The 21,100-nt window shown below is 50.6% G+C and overlaps 1 protein-coding gene across 1 annotated transcript in view; it reads right to left on the reverse strand.

Moving 5' to 3' along the window:
• CASQ2 (calsequestrin 2) overlaps positions 1-10,553 on the reverse strand; it is a 34,057-nt gene extending 23,504 nt beyond the window's left edge. The window contains exon 1 of the mRNA XM_037390576.1: positions 10,129-10,553. Within this exon, the coding sequence (XP_037246473.1) occupies positions 10,129-10,362 (234 nt within the window). The 5' untranslated portion in view covers positions 10,363-10,553. The remainder of the gene's footprint in view (positions 1-10,128) is intronic.
• Positions 10,554-21,100: the final 10,547 nt, after the last annotated feature.

Raw genomic sequence — 21,100 nt, forward strand, 5'->3', positions numbered from 1 at the left:
TCAGGACCTTGGGAGAGAAGCTACTGTAAAGTAAGAACACAACCCCTCCTCCTCCCCCTCCTCCTCCTTCCTTTAAATTCATATCGCTTGAAGCCTTGGCCAGCCAGATCCCTTGCCTTTGTGTCAGCCTCTATAGCAAGTAATTGAGCTTCAACAGCTGCATGGGGAGATGGAGGGGAGAAACTGCCCTGGAAGAACGGGACTTAACTGGTGATGCAGTCCCTGAGGTACAGCAGGAGCTTTGGGCAGGCAGAGCTGGCTGAGAGCATGAGTGAAGATCCCAGTAGCCTGTAAGCTCATATCCCATGCACGTGTTGCAGACTTCCTCATGTGCCCGAAGCCTTTGCCATGCACACTGTCCAGCCACAGGATCACAAACTGTGTCCTGTGCAGCCTTGGGAAAAGGAGGTGTGGGTTTGGGAACACTCCTCCTTTCTCCCACGTCCCTCAGGTAATAGCTATACTGGAATTTGGGTAAGCACGAGGGATTGCTTGGCCCTCTGGGATGTGAGAGGTGCCAGCCCAAAGTGAAGCTTGAGTACCAGCAAGTAAGCAGCATCACCTCCTCTCGGGTGGTGTCAGCAGTTACAGGCAATCTGAATAATGGGGGTGGAAAGAAACAGCTCCTGGCCAGAATGTCTCACCTCCACACCTACTGTAGTTATCTGAACTAGGTGTGATGCTGGGAAGCTTTCGGGTGATTTAAGTCCCACAGGGTCATTCTGAAATTCTAGATTATAGAGCAACAGAAGCATCACCAGCTGCCTGACCATGCTCCTGTTCCAGCCATGGACAATGCTGATTGTGCCAAACCTTGCATTTGGTGTGAGTTTTGCTGCTAAATGGCAGACACCATCCAGCAGAAAGGGTTACAAATGGGGATGGGAGGGGTGGGTGTCTCAGCATGGTCAGTTGTCATTGTGGAGTGACATTATGGCTTTCTGGCCTGGATTTTCTTCCCACTTCTCTAGCAGCTGCCTGGAGCTCCCACAGCCAGTAAAGGCTCATCTTCCCCAGTGGCTCAGGCTGGGAGGCAGTGTTCTGGGGATGTTTGGGTCTCCATGAGAGCCACCATGAGTAAATTTAAGTGTAGGGAGCTTTCTGTTTCCCCAGCTAGTAGCAGTGGAAGAACAAAACTCAAGCAATGCAAGGAGGAGAGCGACAGGAGGTGATGAGGGAACGTCCCTCAAGCAATCTGTGTTTCTCTGCTGTTTTTCTCCTATTCTCTTTAAAGCTGCAGTTTATGTTGATGGTCAGAACCTGGTTGATGTAATGATGATGATTTTCTATCCCAAAATGTTAGGGCTTTATTTTCAGAAACAGCAGGAGGGGGTGGCAAAAACCTAGGGTCTTTCCCCAAAAGATCTGAATCTTTATGCAGGACTCATGCCTTCTACGCTACAGTTGGCTTCTCTGTTGTGCAAGCTGGTGGGCAGTTTGTTGGAGTAGAGGGGGTCACCTCTCCTTCCAAATGCTGTGCTGTCTCCTCTAGCATCCCCTTGCGTACCCCACTAGTAACTTTTTGGATTCTTGCATAATTCAGCCTGGTGAATTAGGGGTCCTGAAGCATCGTGGTTGTCAAGGAGAAGGGGCAGAAGCTTGGTGAGCAGCTACCACTTGAGAAACCACGTTAGTCCCATGTTGATCCCACCTTCCTGCCCTTTTCCACCACCTGAGCTGCCCGGCGAGGCTGTTTATTGCTGAATCTGCTTTCCCAGGGGGTCACTGCTCCTCAGACTAAAAGGCAAGTCCCCAAATAGGGAACAACCAAAGGTCACTCCTGCAGAGGTGGCTTTCACAGGTAGGACTCCAAGAACGCCTCCCTGGGACTTTAATTGCTGCACACTCGCTCAGCCCGGTTAGACATACAATGTGCTCTTTGGCTGCCTCCCTAAAGGTTTCACATACTTAGGGATGTATTTTTATCTGCACCGACCGGGCATCCCTAATTTTAGCGAGCTGTAAGCCAAAGTGCAGCCCCCCCAGCCGTGGAGCTAACCGGGGCCGATGCCCGTGCCACCGAGCACCCATGGGTGCTGGGGCCACCTGCCACTGCTCCCGGCCAGTCCTCGCTGGCACCGCATCATAGATGTTTTGCCGACTCGGCCAGGCAGCTTGCACGCCGAGGACCGCCCAGGGCATGCGTGTGTGCCTGCATGTGCCGAGCCAGGCTGTGGGGTCTGGGACAGTGGCCAGGGGCCACCCCACTAAGCTCCCCTTCGACAGAGCAGAGACTGGAGGTGCAAGGTGGGGGCTGTCCTCGGCAGCAGTGAAGTTGCCTCTGCCTTGTGGCCTTTCTGGCCTCAGAGAAGCTGCTTTGAAACTGAAGGGTGGATGCTGCCGTGAAGCCCATGCAGGGCACAACTGGCTCCTTTCAGGAGGTCCTGGAGGAGGGGAGCATGCTTGATACTCAGCCCGTTCACCTCCGCAGCCCATGTCATTCCTACGCCTCCAGCTCCCAGGAACAAGCCAGATTTCTGGAGTTCCTGCCCGAGTGGGTGTGAGCCAGCACTTCTGGAACCCCGGAGGGTCCAGGATGCTGCAGGCAAGAGCCAGGACCTCCCACTCTCAGTCCGTGGGAAGAATCACCGATGGGGGGCTCTGTGGGAATGGAGGGGTCCTTGAGGCAAGAAAGGTCTTTTACCCAAGGAACGAGCAGAAAGAAATAAGAACTAAGGAAAGCTTTAAAAATGCACAGCCTGCTTTGTGCAGGGTTCGAGGTGTCGGAGGTCTGCTAGCTGACAGCAGTGTCTCCTGCCAGGGCCGGACAGGGTTCCCAGAAAAAGAACATATCATGTACGGCAGCTGGCCTCGGCCAAAGCTGTGCCAGAGAGCGGGCAGGAATGAGCCCCATCAGCACTGCCCAGGAAGGAGCGCTGGGGAGGGCAGGAGCCGCCGTCCTGCTCCACGGCCACCCCTGGGAACCGAGTTCCTCGCTGCCGCTGCTCGCTCTATTTCCTCGGGCAAGGTTTTGTCTCATGTATGTAGGTAAATCCCAATGTGCAAAGGAGGAAAAAAAAAAGACAACTTGGACCTTGCTAAGTCACTTCTTTCCTAGGCCATGGGTTCCTTGCCTGTAATTCAGGGACAGAGGACATCTTTGGTCATCAAACCTGGGACCGTGTCATTCAATCTCCCTCACAAACTAGTCAACGTCCGTTTAAAACTCATTGGACCGTTCTCCCCTTGACGTCTTCCTCCTCTGGTGACTAGGGGCTTCCTAGTTTCCAGACTTGGTTTATTCATAGCCCATTTGTCCTTAGGCTTTGCGCTTAAATAGCTCTTCTCCCTCTTGGGTGTTTAAAGAGAATTATCGTATCCCCTTTCCATTCTCCCCACAAATGAAGCTCAGGCATAAAGGAAGGGCAATCATGGATTTTGATTGGTTTTAGTTGAAGGGCACTAGCAGACCAAGCTCTGCAAGAAGGTCACGGTGGGCAAGCATGGCGTGGCCCACCATACCCCGTCTGCCTTGCAGAGCAACAGCTGCCCCAGCCCACAGGCAGGATCATGAGAAATGTCAAGGTCTGGGGCGAAGAACATGAAATGATAACTGAAAACACCACCCATGCCCAGTGAGTAGGCAAGTGTGCGCTCAAGCTAGTCCTTTTAAGCTGCCCCACCCCCTGCCCACTCAGGATGGGGCAAAGGGACCTCGTTATACAAGAGTGAGACCCTGTCCACTGGGAGCCATCCCAGCAGTATGGCACTGGGAACCCTCACTGGCACTTTTTTGGGAAGCTGGCCAGTGTGGCAGGATGGCTGAGAGCTAAGAGGACGGGCTGTTCGATGTTTCTCCTCAGTTGCATTTCTGAAAGGAGGAGTGACACAGAAGGGAAGGAGATTCCATGCAGCTTAAGGTCTCGTGTGGCACCTACAGAGGTTGTCTACAACAGCTGGACAGTGAGAAGATCTCCTCAGCTCCCTGCTTCGTAGCCAAGGAAGCCAGCAAAACCCAAGCAGACTTGGCCTTGCACTGAGTCAGCAAGCCAACCCAAGCTCATGGGGCTCTGCCATGTCTCCAGCTGACATTTGCATAAAAATTGGGTCTCTGGATGAAACCAGCTAGGTTTTCTTTAGATCCTGGGATTACAGCCAGTCTGTGCTCCGAGAACTGTGGTCAGCACACCTCTCCCCACTCATACTTCAGCAGCTGAGAAAGATGCCTTTCGAAGAGTGGTATGGCATGGGAAGTGGGGTCCTACACGAGGTGCTGCTCATCTGAGCAGACTCACTGCTGGGAACTGATGGAGGGACTTCAAAGAAAGAAACTGGGCAATAACAGGTAAAGCAGCCTTGGAAATTGTTTCTGCCACTGTTCTACAGAAAGACCAAACCACATACTTGTTCCTGGACGTCAGTGTGCCCGTCTGTGAAACGGGGAGCTCTCTGTAACTGGTTTTTGTGACTGGCTTCTCAGTGAGTGAATTGCTCCTAGGTGCTGCTGCTAAAAATCCATGCTCTGCTGACTGTTGGTGAATTGAAACCTACTTACATGGTCTCGAAGGGCAAAGTAATCAGCACACACTTCTTCCTTTTCCATCCCTTCCTTCCTTATTCTTGCATTAACTTAGCTGTAGTGGAAGCCACTGCTTTAGTAGCCTTGGGAACCAGAACACCTCTTTTATTAGAGGTACGGACAAGGCACTGGCACTGTAGGCTCCCGCACATACCTGTCCAGAGGTGTGCCTCATCTCCCACCTGAGGACTTGTTCCGTAGGGACCCAGAGACCTGACAGTTTCTGTGACACTCAGTGAACATGTCTTGTATAAGGCGTCTACCCAGCCCACGAAATTATGTTGAGGCACTGTCTCATGAACATGCCCTTTTTCAAAGAAATAGACCGAAATGTGGGTCTGTGAAACAAACAGAGACGGGTGCTTAAAGAAAGGGCTTGGGTGTATGTTTGTATTTATGTTTATACTCTACCTACAGATGGGGATAAACTAGAATCTTGTCTCCTGGCTCCTATGAATTTCTTGGATAAACTACACAGACCTGAACTTGTGAACCTTTTTTCTGTGTTGCATCTGAAGCAGCGAAGGACTTTCTGCTGTATGTTACATGGCTCTGAAATCCCATGGGAACATCTGCGCCCAAGAGATTTCAAGACCCTGTGGGTGGAACTACCCCAAAACCAGCTGATCTTGCACCAGTTTTTCCATCCTGAGCTGGAAGCTGCAGTTGTTTCAACACTTGAAAATAAATCCTTGCTCTCCAGCGAACTGGGAGGTAGGCTTTATGCACAGTTTAACCCTCGGTTTTTACTGGATTCAAAATCTGACTTTCCCTCTCATACGGCAGGTAGCCGCTGGCTGTGTCTGGGCACTGGGAGGATCTCATGCAATGTAATCTCATGGATTTATACTTTCTGGTTCGTAGGAGGAATTTTCCCTTGTGTTACAGAATGGGCCAAATACGAGAGGAGTTTCACTTTGTTCTGCCATTTATTGTTAGAGGCCTGGATGATGCTCGACCGCATCTGAAAAGGGGAGCACCACATCCCTTTTCTCTTACCTCTAATCAGACTGGTATGTGCTAGGGCAGTTATTAATGAATTTTCAGCCCAGGGCCACTGTTGCATTGAAAAGCCTACAATATCTGGGCTTGACAAACCTCTTTTTTAAGGATATTTATTATCAGACATGCACACAGATGACGAGAGAAGAATGACAGGGGAGCCAGGACTGAGCGAGTTTCAGCAGAGGAGAGGGTAACAGTGCATTGCAGGCAGCCTGCTATGGTAGTGAGACAACCTCAGTTGCTGGGGGGGGCTTCTCAAGTGCAAAAGAAAAGTCCCTAACCCCGCTGCTCGTTATTCTTGCTACATGATTCCTAGAGACAGGGGCTGGCCCACTGGCAGGTGAAACTACTCCAGTATTTAGGAGATTCAGAGATCAGAGGGAGAGAGGAGAAGGTTTGAGAAGTGGTGGTACAAGACAGGACAAAATAGGGTAGGGGAATTATAAAGAAGAAAAGCAGAACAAATGTTTCTCAGCTTTGCTGGTTTGGTCTTTTCCTTATTTTGCCTTTCCTTGTTACAACCGAGACCTTTTAGGACAAGTAGCTTTTTTTCTTACTTACCTAGTAAATAATTATTGTCAAACCTTGTGCCTGGCTGTTGCATTTGCTTCTTCACTGTGCTCAGCTCATGGGGCATGCAGGGCTCTTGCAAACATTGCCACAGAGCAGGAGTAGCTACTGCCCGCGCCAGGCTGCCTGGTTCAGCCTCTGCGTTGCCCCAGTCAAGCTGCTGGTGCTTTTCAGTAGTCACTGGTGCCGAGTGGAGTCATTGAAGAAAGGCATGCAGAGGAGAAGAGCCCTTTAACCTGAGCTGTGAAACAGCCTGTGCTCATGCTCTCTCTGCCACGGGTTGTCTTCTAACAACCCTTCCCCAACCCTTTTCCACCCTAGCCAGAAGGCAGTAGGCAGCGGCATCCCCGAGCTCTGCTTTGACTAGTTTCCTGACAGCCTAACCCAACAGCCCCCAGCCTTCCCACCCTGACCTGACGGGCTGGCACTGCCACTCTTGGAGCTGTTGTCATGCACAAAAGATGGTCCGAAGAAGCTGCTTTTGCTCCCAGAGGGACCCGCTTGTCCCTGGCCCCTGCCCTCACCAGGCAGCACCCAGCAGTGTAGGTGGCAGGAGCTGTCAGGGCTCCGTCACGATCGTCATCACCTTCATTCCTTTTCTAACCTGGAAAGGGACCCTGGGCTCTGTAGGAATCTGGTAACGGTTCCCCGTACTCCTGGGAGCTGAAGACCCCATGTGCTGTCCCACTGTAATTTGTCAGCTCAACGGTGACATCCCTTCTCTGGTGATAGCTGGTCTGCACCCTGAGCTTTTCACAGCGTCAGTCAGTCCTGCACGCTGGGCTCCTGTCCTGGGAGGGACATTTTTCCTACCAGATCACTTTCTTCTTACCCTGCTGTTTAGAGTTACGGTTTGGGGAAGTCCTCAAATATGTGCTTAATTTTACCCATGTATGTCAGGTTTTCAGCTTGATTTCCTAAGGATGAGACCCTTGTGATTCTCTTCTCTCCCCCCCCCCCCCGGTCTGGCTGTCAGCTGCCTCCCTTAACAGTTTTTCTAGCTATTGGCCCTTTTCAGCCAATTTTTTTCTGGAGGCAGGGATCTCAAGCATAACAAAGCTATTGCAAGTTTCATGAAGAGGGACTTGGAAGGGAAGAGACTGAAGTGCCCTGAAAGAAGGCAGTGTTGTCAGGTGAGCTCAACCCCTGTAAGACACCAAAGGACCCAGTTAAGAGAGAGCCTCATGTGCTCCTCGCGTGGGAGAAGCCCCAGTCAGAGCTTGTTGCTGACCATGAGCTACATACTTCAAGGAAACCATTCTGGATCTCTCCTGTTCTCTTCCTGGTGTCTGATATTTCTTCAAGGCTTTGGAATTCTACCCTCCTCATAAGGTGCGTGCGGGAGAAACAGAAAGGGTGGACTCTTCGGGGGGTTTCTGGCCTTAACAGCCATTAAGCCTATTCCCTCCCATGTGCACACACACCCATTCATCAGGCAATAGGACGTAACAACCCTTAACCACCCAGCTCAGATCTTTGCTCAGCTCTACACCTGCCTGTGTTTTAGACGAAGGTTCCCTATTATTCCTAAATGATGGAGACCAGTGCCATTCTGTGGAAGGGGAGCTAAGGACATGATGTTTTCCAGGCTGTGGAAGCACCACATCTCACTGTGAATCAGCAGGTGAATCATCAGCACAGTAAGACGGAAAACCAGGAACTGCTCCAGAAAGGAGCATCTCACCACAGGCAGCACCCTGCGCCAGGAACCTCTCGTTCTGTCCAGCAGGGAATAGCGAGGGCTGGAGTGGTTTTGCCTCTTGGATATCTCATTTCAGGCGTAAAGGACCTTCAGTGCTCAGAGCCCTGAACCTCTACTGAAATTAGATACGTAAAGCCTTCCTGAGTGAACTTTTCCCAGGTTTGGCTGGGAGGAGAGGCCCTATCGCTGCCCCTGTGCCCACCCAGCAGCTCACCATGCCGAGTACTTGCTCAAATTACGGGAGAGCTGGGTTCAGCTGCTGGCTGCCTCCGGGGGTCTGATCCCAGGCAGTTCATCTCCCAGGTGAGTGGCTCCCACCTCAGCCATGGAGCCACTGCAGCCATTTCTTTCCTTCTCCCTGTCCTGGTGAATACGTGGTGGGGTCCACAGCTGGATGAGCTCTGGCAGGGGAGATTGAGAGTGACCTCCATGGCACAACACGTTCTGGCTGGAGGTGAGGGAGTGTATGCTGTCACAAGATGGAGCAGATTACAACCTGGCTTGCCCACTTGCTTGAGTTAGTACAGAAATTGGGAGCACTAACACCTTGCTGGGCTGTGTCCTATGCAGGATAGGACACATGCTATCTTCTCTGTTGCCTCCTGAGCCTCTGTCCCCATGTGATTCCCTTGGGCAACAGAGGCAAAGGAGTGCTCAGTCTGCAGATTGCTCTTGCGCTTGGGCTGTCAGATTGCTGCTGCTGCAGCTCCCAGTCCGGGGCGGGGGATGGGACATGGGGAGTGTGAAAGGTGCACTGAACCAGCATTGCAAGTGCTTGGGAAATTTTGAGGTCAAAGCCACAAGTGCCGGCTGATGCGTGGCACGCTTGGCTGGTGGCTGAGCCTTGGTGGGCTGAAGCGCTACGCTTCTCTAAAGCCTGTGCAGATCTAATCCTCAATCTCTTGCCCAAGGTCACAGAAGAAGTCCATGGCAGGGAGGCAACTGGAAACCAGATCACCCGAGCCCTAAGCTAAAGGACTCACTGCTGAATCAAAGCCTGCAAAATAAAGCTTTAAGCCACATTGTGTTGTAGCCATCGCACCCTTGATATGGCTGATTGTTAACGGGTATAGGTGTCATGGGGGCTAAAACTGATAGGACACAGCAGATACCTGCCTCTGTCAGGTTTCTATAAATACATATCTAGTAACTGCTTGCCATCTATCAGGCATGAAATAGCTATCCTGTTAAATAACAATGCAATTATACTGCCAACCATAAACATTTCAGCTGGAGCACCAGTGTTATTTTTTCTTTTCTTTGACAAATGTTATTTGATTGCTCACCTGAAGCAACTAACTGTTTCCTGACAGGTGAGTAAAATCTGTTTAGGTTTTTATCTTCCTTCTTGTCAGCCTTGCCGAGGACGTCAATAAACTTTGAACTTGACAATGGACTTTGTCAGATCCTAGCCCTCAGCAAGCATATTTCCTAATTCACGTTTGCTATACTCCTAGGGGTGAGATGCATTTTCTCTCTGGATCTGATAAATATAGCTTATGTGTTTCTTCTGCAATTCTCACTTTCTTTCCAAACGTGTCTTTTAGTTAAGAGGGAGTATTTGTAAGCCCCTGGTAGGAAATGAGCACCTAACAATCTAGGCTTGCCGCCATATGATTCCCTAGATTTTCTGCAAGAAATAATACTATGAATCTACTTTGTAATTTTTACCATGATTTATTTTACTGAGGAGTGATTAATCATTCTTTCACCAAAGAATTAACAACACTCTTTTTTCCAGCACATAGTGAATGGTTGCATTAACAAATGACTACAAACTGATTCCAAGCAGGCAACCAAGTGTCAGAAAAACCGAAAGGGATTTAATGCTGCACCAACAGGGAGCTTTTGAGAGAGGGAGCTAGGACACTTGTTTGCAGCACAGTTTGGTAAGGCTTCTTGGCTGATTGCTCCTAGTGACAAAGAAAATGGGACCAAATCCAGAGTACAAAGGGGATACTGGCTTGCACAGGATGAGAAAGGATCTAAAAAATTCAAGCTACAGACTCGGGTCTGTGCTGAGATTTGGGAAAGTTCAGCTCAGCTGAGTTCACGTTGCTGAGGTTTGCAAGGTTGCTTGCTTTTCCCTGCATTTCCGACGCATGATCCAGAGAGACTCTTTCCCGGCAAACAACTCAGAAGAGCACCAAAGAGCTTTTCCCTGGGCTTTGCAGAACTCAGGAGCCAACTTAAATCCAAGTTAACAAACGCAAACTTTTGGATGCTCAACCCCCCCATGCACATGACCCTTTGTCCCACCCCGTAGCTCCTCTCCACAGCTCCAGACAAGGCTGTGGTACTGACCCCAGCTGGGACATGCAGTGGCGCTTACCTCCAGGACCATCTCTGTCATCTGGAACTGCTTCTGGGAGACTTTGTCCGAGCTCACAGGCTCATGGAAGAGCAGGCAGAGCATGTCGTACTTCTTCAGGGCCTGCTTGTAGTTCTTCTCGTTGAGGTCAATCACTCGGTCTTTCCCATCGTAAGTGGGGAAGTTCAGTCCCTCTTCTGCCTTGCAGCAGAAAAGCAGGTAAAAACCTGCCAGGATCCAGCAAGTCGCCTTCATGGGGGAGCCCTTGGTGTGCAGCGGAGGGCAGGTAAGTGTCCCCCTCCTTCTTAATTTGAGAAGAGGGGGAGACGAAAGGGTCCAGGTGAAGTTCGAACCGAGTTTCTCTTTCTGCTGTCTTCCTAGTGATCAGTGCAAATGCAAGGCTGGTGGGGAGCAGCCGCCTTCGCTGTCCTGGGCTCACAACAAAGAGACAGACAGGAGAAGCTGTCTGGCCAAGCCCTGGATACCTTACATAGCTGTGTCCAGCTCCCGTGTCATTAGGAACTCCATTTTTAGGAAGCAGTTGTTTCAGGCTAAAAATAAACCCTGCAATGAATAAAAAGGACAGATATGACACCATTGAGGGACTTGCTGGCACGCTGCATCATCTGAGAGAGAGGGAGCAAGCAAGAGGGAGGGAGTGGAAGATGTCAGTGCTGGGACTGTGCAGGCAAGGTTTGCAAAGGGACAGACCTGACTTGTACAGGGAACCAAGGCACAGCCTGTCCTACTGGGGCTTAACAAAAATAGAAGGTATTTACCGCAATTTATAATAAGGGTATCTCTCTTCGTATCCCCTCGGGCATCACAGTGATTAGGCTTTGGGTAACAGATCTCAGGTTAAACGGTTTCAGAGCCTCATCTGCATTGCTAGAGGAAAAGTCCTGCTTCCTCAGCAGCGAAGGAGGTGAGCGCTCATGGGACTCCCTCCTCCTCCTCCTCCTGCCTGGGGCACCAGCTGGAGCTGCCAGCTGACATTCAAGCTCTTTGCTGAAGCACCTTCCCTACCTGTGGGGTACCAGGAGAACTGCTGGCCCCTGGACCTGTAATCCCAAAGCTGAGGGAAGCTTCTCTTGCAGCCTCCCATGCCCACAGGAATTACCAAGCCCATTACCATTGCTGGTGAGCGGTTAAACCCTTGGTGTGCTATGGGGGATGAAAGGCAGGAGGCATGTGCCCAGGCCAGTGGTTTGGGACAGGAGGCAGTGCTCTCCTCGAGGTGATGGACAGATGCCACCATTGCTGCTGGCCTCCCTTTCTGGGACCTGCCTGTTGGCCTGGAGGGTTTTTTTGACACAACCCTGTTGCATTTCCCAGCAAGCCATCCTGCATGTTCCTTCCTCTTCATTTCCAGGGAACGGTGACAGGTTCCCCCTTTCCGGGGAGCTCAGCACCGGCTGCCGCTTTGCTGCATCACCTGCACCACGCTGCTGGGGGAGAACGGTTCGGTGGCACAGGCTTTCACCTCTTCCCCTCCTCTGACCGGGCTGTCACCACTGCCCCATGATGGGCAGCGACAGGCAGGTGGAGGCAGGCCAGCTGGCTGCAAGCCAGCCCCGGGGCTGGTGTGGATCTGCAGGAGAAGGCATGCGGAGGGGCTGGCAGAGAAGAGCTTGGCAGGGGGCACGCGTCTCCCCGCCCATGCCAAAGTGATGGTCTTATCAGGCCTCCTCTTTGCGTGTTGCTCCATCACAGCCTTGCTCCATCCATGACGGGGAAGAGATGTCCCTTCTTGGTGCATGCAAATCCTGCCCCAGCCAACTTTTCCCATAGAATCATTGAATGATTTAGGTTGAAAAAGACCTTTAAGATCATTGAGTGTAACCATAAACCATTTAATTGTATGGCTGGGATTATTTCAATATTTGGAGTGAAAAGCAAGCATTCCTTAGCAATTCTAGAATCATAGAATCGTTTAGGTTGGAAAACACCTTTGAAAAAAAAAAGATCATTGAGTCCAACTGTAAACCTTACACTGCCACGTCCACCGCTAAACCCCAAATGCCACATCTACATGCCTCTTAAATACCTCCAAGGATGGTGACTCAACCGCTTCCCTGGGCAGATTATACCCATGTCCTCGTTGACTTAGGAGCACGTGTCCCCCTCAGCTTTCACTTCCAACCTGAACAGCCCACCACACACTGACTGAAACTCTGTGGGCAACGGTTTCCAAGTCTCTCTTATTTCCAAAGCCTCCTCTTAGTTTCTGCTCATGCCTTCCCAGAAATTCAACATTTGCCTGCAATTTGAAGTCCTAATGATGAAGCCTGAGGAATCCAGGTAAAAGCCAGGGCAAGACGACATCCAAAATACACTCCCTACTGAGGAGTTCAGGAGTACAGGGGCGTTCATTTTTAGAGGGAGATGTGACAATCCTGGATGTCTGGTTGCTTTTAGTGGGAGCCACAAGACTTGTGTCACAGTGGGTGGCAACGGCTGGCCAGGCTTTTGCTGAACGTTTAGGCTGCAAAACGGAACTGAGCTTGTGGGATGACCAGCCGTACATCAGGCTGGTGGTTGCCTTTGCATGAACCCATGGATTTGGGATGCAGGAGCAGGCTTCCACTGGCATCAGAGTATTTTTTAAAGCAGGCACACATCAGACAGGGCTGTAAAAATGAAATGTTCACAGCTACTTCAACATTGGCTTCCCAGGCTCCTGCCCTCCTTTTATTCTTGTAGATCTTCAGCAATTGCTCCACTTTCATGCTGCTCAAGCTATTTTTGAGGCGCTTTCTCTCTAGTCTGAATAACTTTTTAATCTGCCTAAAAATAGACACAATCCCATTTTCATTTTCTGCTCTTTTTGCTGTCAAAAGAAGGAACAAAAATGCTTTCTGTTCAGAAAAAGTGTTGCCTCGTTACCCCCAGACACATCTATTTTATCTTCCCCTGGCATGAGTAGCAAAGATCCGTGACTGTTCGGCTTCATCTCCGCTCAAAAGGGGATTCCTCCAGCAGGCCAACAGTGGATGTCATGGTCATCCGGAGGGTCCATCTCCTGGTCTCTCTGCTCAAAACCTCAGTGGGACTCTTAGTGCTAAATTCAGTGGACATTTTCTATGGTCTTTAGCTCTAGCTGTACCTATCTGAAATTCAAGATACCTTGTTCAGTAAGCCAGGAGTGGTTTAAATGTCTGTACGCTTCCTAGAACGCAGAATTTATGTGTTTGATTCGAAAGCAATAAACCCATGAAGACAGTCAGGATGGATTCCTCAAAATCTGAACAACTGCCTCGATCACCTGAACTTCTTAACTCTAATGACCTTTAGTGAAAGCAGATGTTCTCCTTATAACCCTGCAGATACAGATCTGAAATCCTGGATTCACGTGTTCTGGGATGTTGAGAACAGCAGTTAAATACAAGTCTGAACAGAGCTGCTTTTTGTCCTGGGGGGCTGTAGGATGCCAATAGCAGAGCTGGGACTGAAGCAGATACTCCCACAGCCTGACAAAGGCCCTGAGGATTGTGTCTTTTTCTTCACCATCTCTCTGGGTCCCAATCGCTGCACACTGAAAGGTGCCCAGCTCTGCCCCAGAAGCAAATCTCCTTGGAGTTCGAAGCCGTCCAGCCACACTCAGATAATAGTTTAGGTTGGGAATTTTGGGGCAGGCTCACTGTCGAAAGGACAGTGTGTAGACCTCACGGATTTGGGGATCCAGAGTTTTGTTGAAGGACCATTTCTACAGGGCGCTGACATAAGGTTTCTCTGTGCATCAGATCCTCCCCCACGGGGTAGGAGCAACAGCAGATGTCCATAGGAGGGAAGGATGAGGGGGACAAAGAGCTTCTCTGCAAAATCTTGGATTTTGCACTCACCAGCTCACTACAAATACCTTGTGCTATCTTTTTGCATAGTCCAAGGTCTTCCTGATCTCCTTTAGCTGCCCACGCTTGCACCACATCTGTTTTTGTGCCATGCAAGGGAATGAAATGGTCAGCGCTGTATCCTGGGCCACTTGCCTTTCAGATCAGGTAGCTCGTTTCCTGGCAAAGCTGGCATTGTTTGCCCTCTGATACAAGTCAACTGCCAAACTCAGCCTCCCAACTCTTGATTACTTAGCCATTGACTCCTTCAGACATTCTGCTACTGCATCTCTTCGTTCTGCCTTGAGAATCCGGTACAACGCTCTCCCCTCTGAGACACTGCCCTCTCTCTGAGCAATGTGCTGACCTGGCTCCATGCCCGTCCACCCGGGCAGGTGCCCACATCGTTCGAACAACCTTCCAAATTGGTGCCAAAACTTCAGGCGGAGAAAGAGAGAATGAAAGGAAAAGCTTGCTGTTGGTTTACCCACTGTTCTAGGCTCTTTGGTGTACATTCATTGAGCAAAATCCTGGCTCCTGGGAGTAAGGTTGGAAAACTACCCCTGACATTTTCATTGAAGCAGGATTTTACTTTGTTTCTTTGCATTTTGTGAGGATAGGTAGGCAGCAACAGCAGGCTTGCAGAAATGCTGGGTGGGGACATAGGGTAAATAAAAATTTCCTTCTTGTTGGCTTTTTTCCCTACTTGTATTATAAATTAGGGATATACATTTGCTGTTCTGCCCTCCTGGCTGCTGCAGCCACACTCCACACTGCCATCTCACCTTCGTTGTCCTTTCTATCTCACACAGTAAGAGAGGTCCCCAGCCACCGCTGATCCAAATGCTTCAGTGAGGCTTTTTTCCAGGGCTTCAGGATTTAAGGTTCTGCTTTAGCTAATCTCTTTTCAAGCTTCTAAGACCTTGTATGTTTTGCAAGATAGGAGTGTTCAGAAAATACGCCTTTTGCCACCAGCTAGCCAAGCAAGGTCACAGCTTGTAATAACTTGCAGTGCACTGCTCTCATCCGGGTTGGGAGCCTCAGAGACACACTGAACCTTCCTAGGGAGACCGAGGGGATCACTATGATCCCGAGGAAAGCTCTGCAGTGCGAGAAAAACTAGTTCTCTCTCCCTTCCCTTCAGCCCTGAAAGGTGACAGGTCCTTTGTGGTGCTTTACGTTGCCTGTACTCCAATGCAGTCATGTCACTGATGGCAAATACAAGGCAGAGAAGTTGTGTCATTTGCTCTCCCTCCCTTTTTCTCCCATTTTAAACTGCCAGAGATCTTTGCAGCACCTGACAATGTTTTGTATATTTTGACTGAGGTGTCCTGAGACCTGCCATGTGATAAGAAGATGCTATAAACCCTTCTGTTTTCTGACACACAGACACTGGCTTTGATGAGGAGAATAAAACACAGCACAGACAAAAGCACTTGCTTATATTAAATTATATAGAAGTTATAAAGGGAAGATCAACGAGAAGACCCAGGAGTCCTGACTCAATCTCAGCCACATAGACATTTCAAAAAAGTCCTGTCTTTTTTAGGCATCGTGTCCCCCAGAGCAAAGTTACTCTGTGCTACCTTACGGGGATCATTGCACCTCTCTGCCTTTGGGATCTGGTCTGGCACCTGTGTCTTCTAGAGGTCAGAAAGTACTTTAGAAGGTCAAAACTGATCCCAGAAGGATTGGGATAGTTACCTCCTAATGGGATTATAAACCCTACACAGCAAGAAAGGATTTAGCTAAGACCTCACTTGTGGCCAAATGGAAATGGGCCCATTGGCATGGATGGAAACTGGGTGGGGAGAAGAGCAAGAAAATGAAAGTGAAAAGTGTAAGGAGAAATACTGGAAGCAGACAAGGCTGCTGCTTCGTGCAGAGGTCTGACAAGGGACAGACGAAGGCAACCTGCTGCAGCCCCTGGGGGACCCGTCAGGTGGGCTGGCGAAGGCTGCAGATAGCCTGCAGCAGGACACGGGCAGCGACCTGCCTGCTCCTCCCGGCCGGGCTGGGAGCTCTGCCAGCCCCTGGGAGCAGGGTATGGCTTGTCCGCCTGCAACCCACCCTGGAAAGGATGGAGGGGCTCCCTGGAGGGCTTCCTGCAGGTAGCACTGGGATGGGAGGATTTTCTGAACTGTTTCTGTTGCTTATGCAGGTGCCAGCAAACAGGTGCTACCTCTAATACACCCCAACAATTTCAAAGAAAGAAGAGCTTAAAAATGGCATTATTATGAATTGCAACCGGAGGGACGGCTTTGCGCCTGGCCGTACCTGCGTTGTGGTCAACATGTTAGTAGAAGCCTGAATCCTAGCAATGGGTGGGCAGAGATGGTAAAAAAACCCACCAGAGCTGCAAATGTCCCAAGAAAGACCATTTCTTATGTTGCGGGCTCCAGGTAGAGCTGATAAGCTCGCAGGGCTACGCTGAGGTGTCCCATTGCTCCCTGTGCTTTTGTCTGCAAAACCGCCTTTCTCATGGAACGGAGCAACTGGCACCCTGCTCAGGGACACCAGCCCCAGGTTTATTCCCCTGAGCCCCTAACGAGACCCCACGTTTGCAGGACGTTGCCTCTGCGAGGCCGGGCAGCAGGGAGCTCTGTGCCTTGTGGGAGCCTTGTGGGAGCACATAACTGGCATTTGGAAGAGACTTTCAAGCTAGTATCTGGTCTTCTGGTTCTCTCTAACCTGAAAATGGGGAGATGTGACAGCCATAGCCTGGTTAGTAAAATCTTCACCTTGCCAGCAATCACGGTGAGCTGGGGTCCTACAGGTGTGACCCAGAGCTCTGCCGATCTCATGCCCGAGGCAGCCCGAGCAGAGACCCAGCACCCTGCTGCCTGCAGCGGGCTCCTGCCCACCTCCTCTTCTGCAGCACCTGGGAGCAAGAAGGGGCCTGACACACATTTCGCACTGGGAATTTCGGGCGGTTTTTGATGTATGAGCTCCTAAAGTCATTCTGATGCCCGTGCAGGTCTCTGCAGAGCAGTTTTAAGCTGGTTGGTGAGAGGTCTTTTTTTTCCCTAGATGTCTCTAATGCACCCTACTTAAGAAAAACTCAAGTGCCACACTCTGAAAAACTCTCCCCTAGGACAAATCCCATGGCATGTCACTGCCACCCTGCCCCATTTTATGTCACCGCCCTGTGCTGTGATGTTAAAGCTGTTGCCCCTGAGACAGGGGCATAATGTCCCCCCTGGGGGAAAGGTGCAGATGGGTGCTTCAGGGGGGACAGGAGGTGATTGTCGGTAGGAGATGGATGTTAGAGTTTTTCACTGCTTCAGGCTTCCCACAGGGCTTCTGAAAAACCCTTCTGTGTCTCAGTTCTCCATGCGGACCATGCCAGCAGGGTGCAGGGATGGGATGATGTTGCAAGATGCTTAGGCACTAGACTGAAGGGGATTAGTGCCTTAGGCAAGCAGGGAGCCTGGGCCAGGCTCCTGAAGGTTTTGTCATCCTGGAGAGCTGGAGAAGGGGATGCAGCTGCTGCTGGCCATGTTTCCAGGAGAGCTGGTTCAGAGACCAGGCCAGGTGTCTTCTACTTAGAGATGCTGAGAGCTGACTTCTGGGCGGTCTCTGTGCAAACCCAGCGATCCACAGCGAAGCTCTGAGCTGGTTTAAAAGTGTGGCCCAAAGCTGGTCTCCCCTGAGAGCTGGGGTGTGAACAAGTGCAGGCTGAGCTCTGGCCCAGGTACCTCAGCAGTTTCGAATAATATAGTAATAATATAACCACTAATAATAAAGTAAAAAAAATAAACCACATGGTCTGACACAGTATGTCCCCTTCTGGAAACCCTTAGGTACAAACAATCTGGCCATTTCCATCAGTCTCCTGCCTTTTTCTTGGAGGAGGTGGGGTCCCTGGACTCCTGCCTAGCTTTGGCCATGATCAGTATGCCCGAGCATATGTCCCTGCTTGCACGCACCCATGCACACATTAACCACCAGTGTTGCTTCCACCCATCCCTCCGGGGCCAGGGTCTAAAACGGGGATCCCATACCAGGCAGAGTCGGGGTGGCCAGCTCTGGGGTGCCACTTGCACCTCGGGTTTCTCCTAGCCATGAGAGCACTGGCGTATTTAATAACATCGTGATGATTGGAGGGTGTTTAATTTAGCGGTGTGGCGCCGGCTGCTGCTGACAGAGCTGTGCCTAGCAGATTTACACCTGTTGCACTGGAGTGGTAGCTCAGTAGCTCAGTTCCCCTTTGCTCCCATCCTTCTGTGCTGCCCCTCAAAACCTTCCCCCTCCCCTTCCCCTGAGCGTGACGCCTGCGGGGCACAGCTGGCAGGGCTGAGAAGAGCTGGGATGAGCTCACTGTGCCACCAGGAACCTCATTCCTTTTGGATGATGAGCTGGACAAGCTTAGCGTGCTCCTTAATTTTGTAAGGGGACAGAAAGGATTTGCTGCTCTTGAATTTCTTCTCCGTTTTAACCTCCCTCTTCTCTACCTGGACTTTGTACAGTCTGGGACGTGCCAGAATCTCTCTAAAAAGTCTGTTGGCAAAGCCAGGCACTGCCATTTCTAGGGTGAATAGGTTTCCAGGCAGTACTGATGTTTTACAGGCAGCCCTTTATGCATGCTCCAGGCATGCCTTTTTTTTTTCTTCCCCCCTTAATGCCAGGCAAATTTTTAATCCAAATTCTTCTATGTGAATAAGCCCTACTGGCAGCAAACCTGCCACAGATATTGGTATGTAGCTGGGGTACAGTTACACAGTGCTCCCAAGGATTCAGAAGTAATGACTCAGGTATCCCCTTCCCTCAGATCATTAAGTCAGCCTAGAATCCAGGGAATCTAAGAAGTGTTTTGCTTGTGATATTTTTTCCCCGCATGGCAGCGTCTGGGTGCCTGTGCTCAAGCTTTTGCTTGCAGCCACAAAAGAGGGCAAAGCTTCTTTATTAAAGCTGCTCTGAAAATGGAAGCTGAAATGCTGGAGTAATAAATAGCACAAAACCTGCTGTCAAAAGCCACACAAGGACCTGAAAAATCACAAACTAGATGATGATACCGTTGAAGTTAACAAAAAGGTGGAGATTTTGCCTCGCTCCTTAGGGATGGCCAAAACCTGCTGTTGCAGCTGATGGTGGGAAGCAGCATGTCTCTGCCTTACTGAAAATGAGCTGTGACCCGTGACTCGGGGTGGCGAGCAGCTTTTTGGCTGGAGGAAACATTTCACCAGCTCCTTTTGATTCTTTTTGCACCTCTCCTTAGAAATTGTCACCCATGCTTGAAGAGGCACTGGTTTGTGTTGCTGAAGAGCCTCCTCATCCCAGGACAGAGCACTTCTGAGCCTCATGAGGCTGGAGCCCAGCCCAGCCCACTGGCCATGCCTTCTGTGAAAAGCTGGGAACTGGAGTCATTCCACGTGGTGTGCTCATCTTTCCATCCACCCGGTGAGGCTGAACGCTTCGTGGAGCCCTGCTAGAAGGGAGAGACCCCCAGCAGCAGCCTCCTGCACCAGCCCTGTCCTGTGATACAAAAAAAAAAAAGCCCAACACACCCCAAAACATGCAGCCAGCACTTTCCTGGAGAAAAGGCTCTAGCTGTGTCTCTCCAAGCCCAGGGTGTTGTGCCGGAGCATGGCTTTGCTTGGCTTTCTAGCCTGGGCTCCCTAGCTAAGCACCACCTGGCAGTGCCCCGAGCTGCAGCCCGCGCCCTGGCTGCCATAAAGGGCTGCTGGGTTCGCTCGTATTTATAACACTCGCCTCTGCTGCGGTGTGCCAGCTTGCAGAGGTCAGCTCTGCCCCGGGCACGGGGCTCATTCCACCGGGGGTGCTCCTCTTTCCATCCCCGCGTGCCAAGGGGCCCCCCACCTGCTGGCAGATGGGACTGGGGGTGGCCGGCTGGGGGGCACGGCAGAACGCTCCAAGGGGGGAAAGGGGATGGGGCAAAGAGGGTGCACAGGCGGTACGGCACCACGTTTCTGGTGTAACCTCTGGGAGGTGTGTGGCTTTCTCTAGGGGTGCAGGGGGAGCATGAGCCACTGCACCCCCGTGGGAGACAGGCCGTCTCCAGGCAGGTGGAGAGTTTTCTCCTTCGGGTGCATTTCAGTTGGCGCTGTGGGTAAGGAGGGTCTCAAAAACAACGGGCATGGCTCCGGCACCGGCTGTGGCTTGGACCGTTCTCCTCTGAGTCTGTCAAAGATGCCTTTGGACTGACTTGTACCGCTGCCAGCTGTACAACATGGTACACTCCAAGTGGCGTGATAGCAAAGAACTTAGGCCACCAGATGCCAGCCTGTGGCCAGCATTCAGGTATTCCTCATGGTTTGCCAGGGAGAGCAACCTAGGACATTGCTCTCAACAGGTCCCTTACTGCGTGCGGTGGCCCTAGTGAAGGCTGGAGACCCCTGAATGGGGGCTATTTTGGTGGGCAGGAGATAGGAGTCAGCTCAGAGGATGTGAGAGGTTTTTGGTAAGGAGTGAGGTTGTACGTTGGTGGTCATCTTTGTCCTGTCTCAGAGCACGTGCGCGGTGTCAGGGACCGGCACTGCCAGCTCAGCTCTTCCTCCTCGGGAGCCGCACGTCACCGCTGTGTGTAGCATCCGCACGCTGAAGGCTGCAACTAAGCTCCTACAAAGCTCCCCAGATTAGCAGGTGTGGATATACAGGGCAGGGAGGGAGTAATCTGAGCCGGAGGGAGTTAGTTAGTGCAGTCAGGCAAATGTCATATGTGAAAAGAGGATCTAAAATGATCCAGCACAGCCATTTGTGATCAGTTCTTACCAGCCAGTAGCAGGAAAGAAATTGCTTTATTTTAGTAAATATAACTGATCCCCACCCTTCCTTGGTCAAGATCTTCTTCTTGACCAATTTTTTGCCCCTTCTATTTTTTCTCTGGTTTGTTTTTGGTTTTGTTTTTGGTTTTTCCTTTCCATTTCAATCTAGTACAGGGGGAAAGATTTGCAGGAGGATTACAGAGCTTCTCTTATGCTGCTCAGGACATTTTGACAAAGATACAAACGCCCGCCTTGCCATAAAGTGACATTTTCTGGACTACTTATATTACTATTTTGTCTGAGTTAAACGCTGCAGATTTATGAACACAATGCCCTTTTGAAGGCCAATTTCAGGCTGCAGTCATTTCTGGATCACTATTCATTTGCAAGTAGCAGATTTGCAGGGTTTAAACAGGCAATTAGATATATAAGGCTAGT

This window comes from Falco rusticolus, chromosome 5 (genome assembly GCF_015220075.1).
Source record: "Falco rusticolus isolate bFalRus1 chromosome 5, bFalRus1.pri, whole genome shotgun sequence".
Lineage (NCBI taxonomy): Eukaryota > Metazoa > Chordata > Aves > Falconiformes > Falconidae > Falco > Falco rusticolus.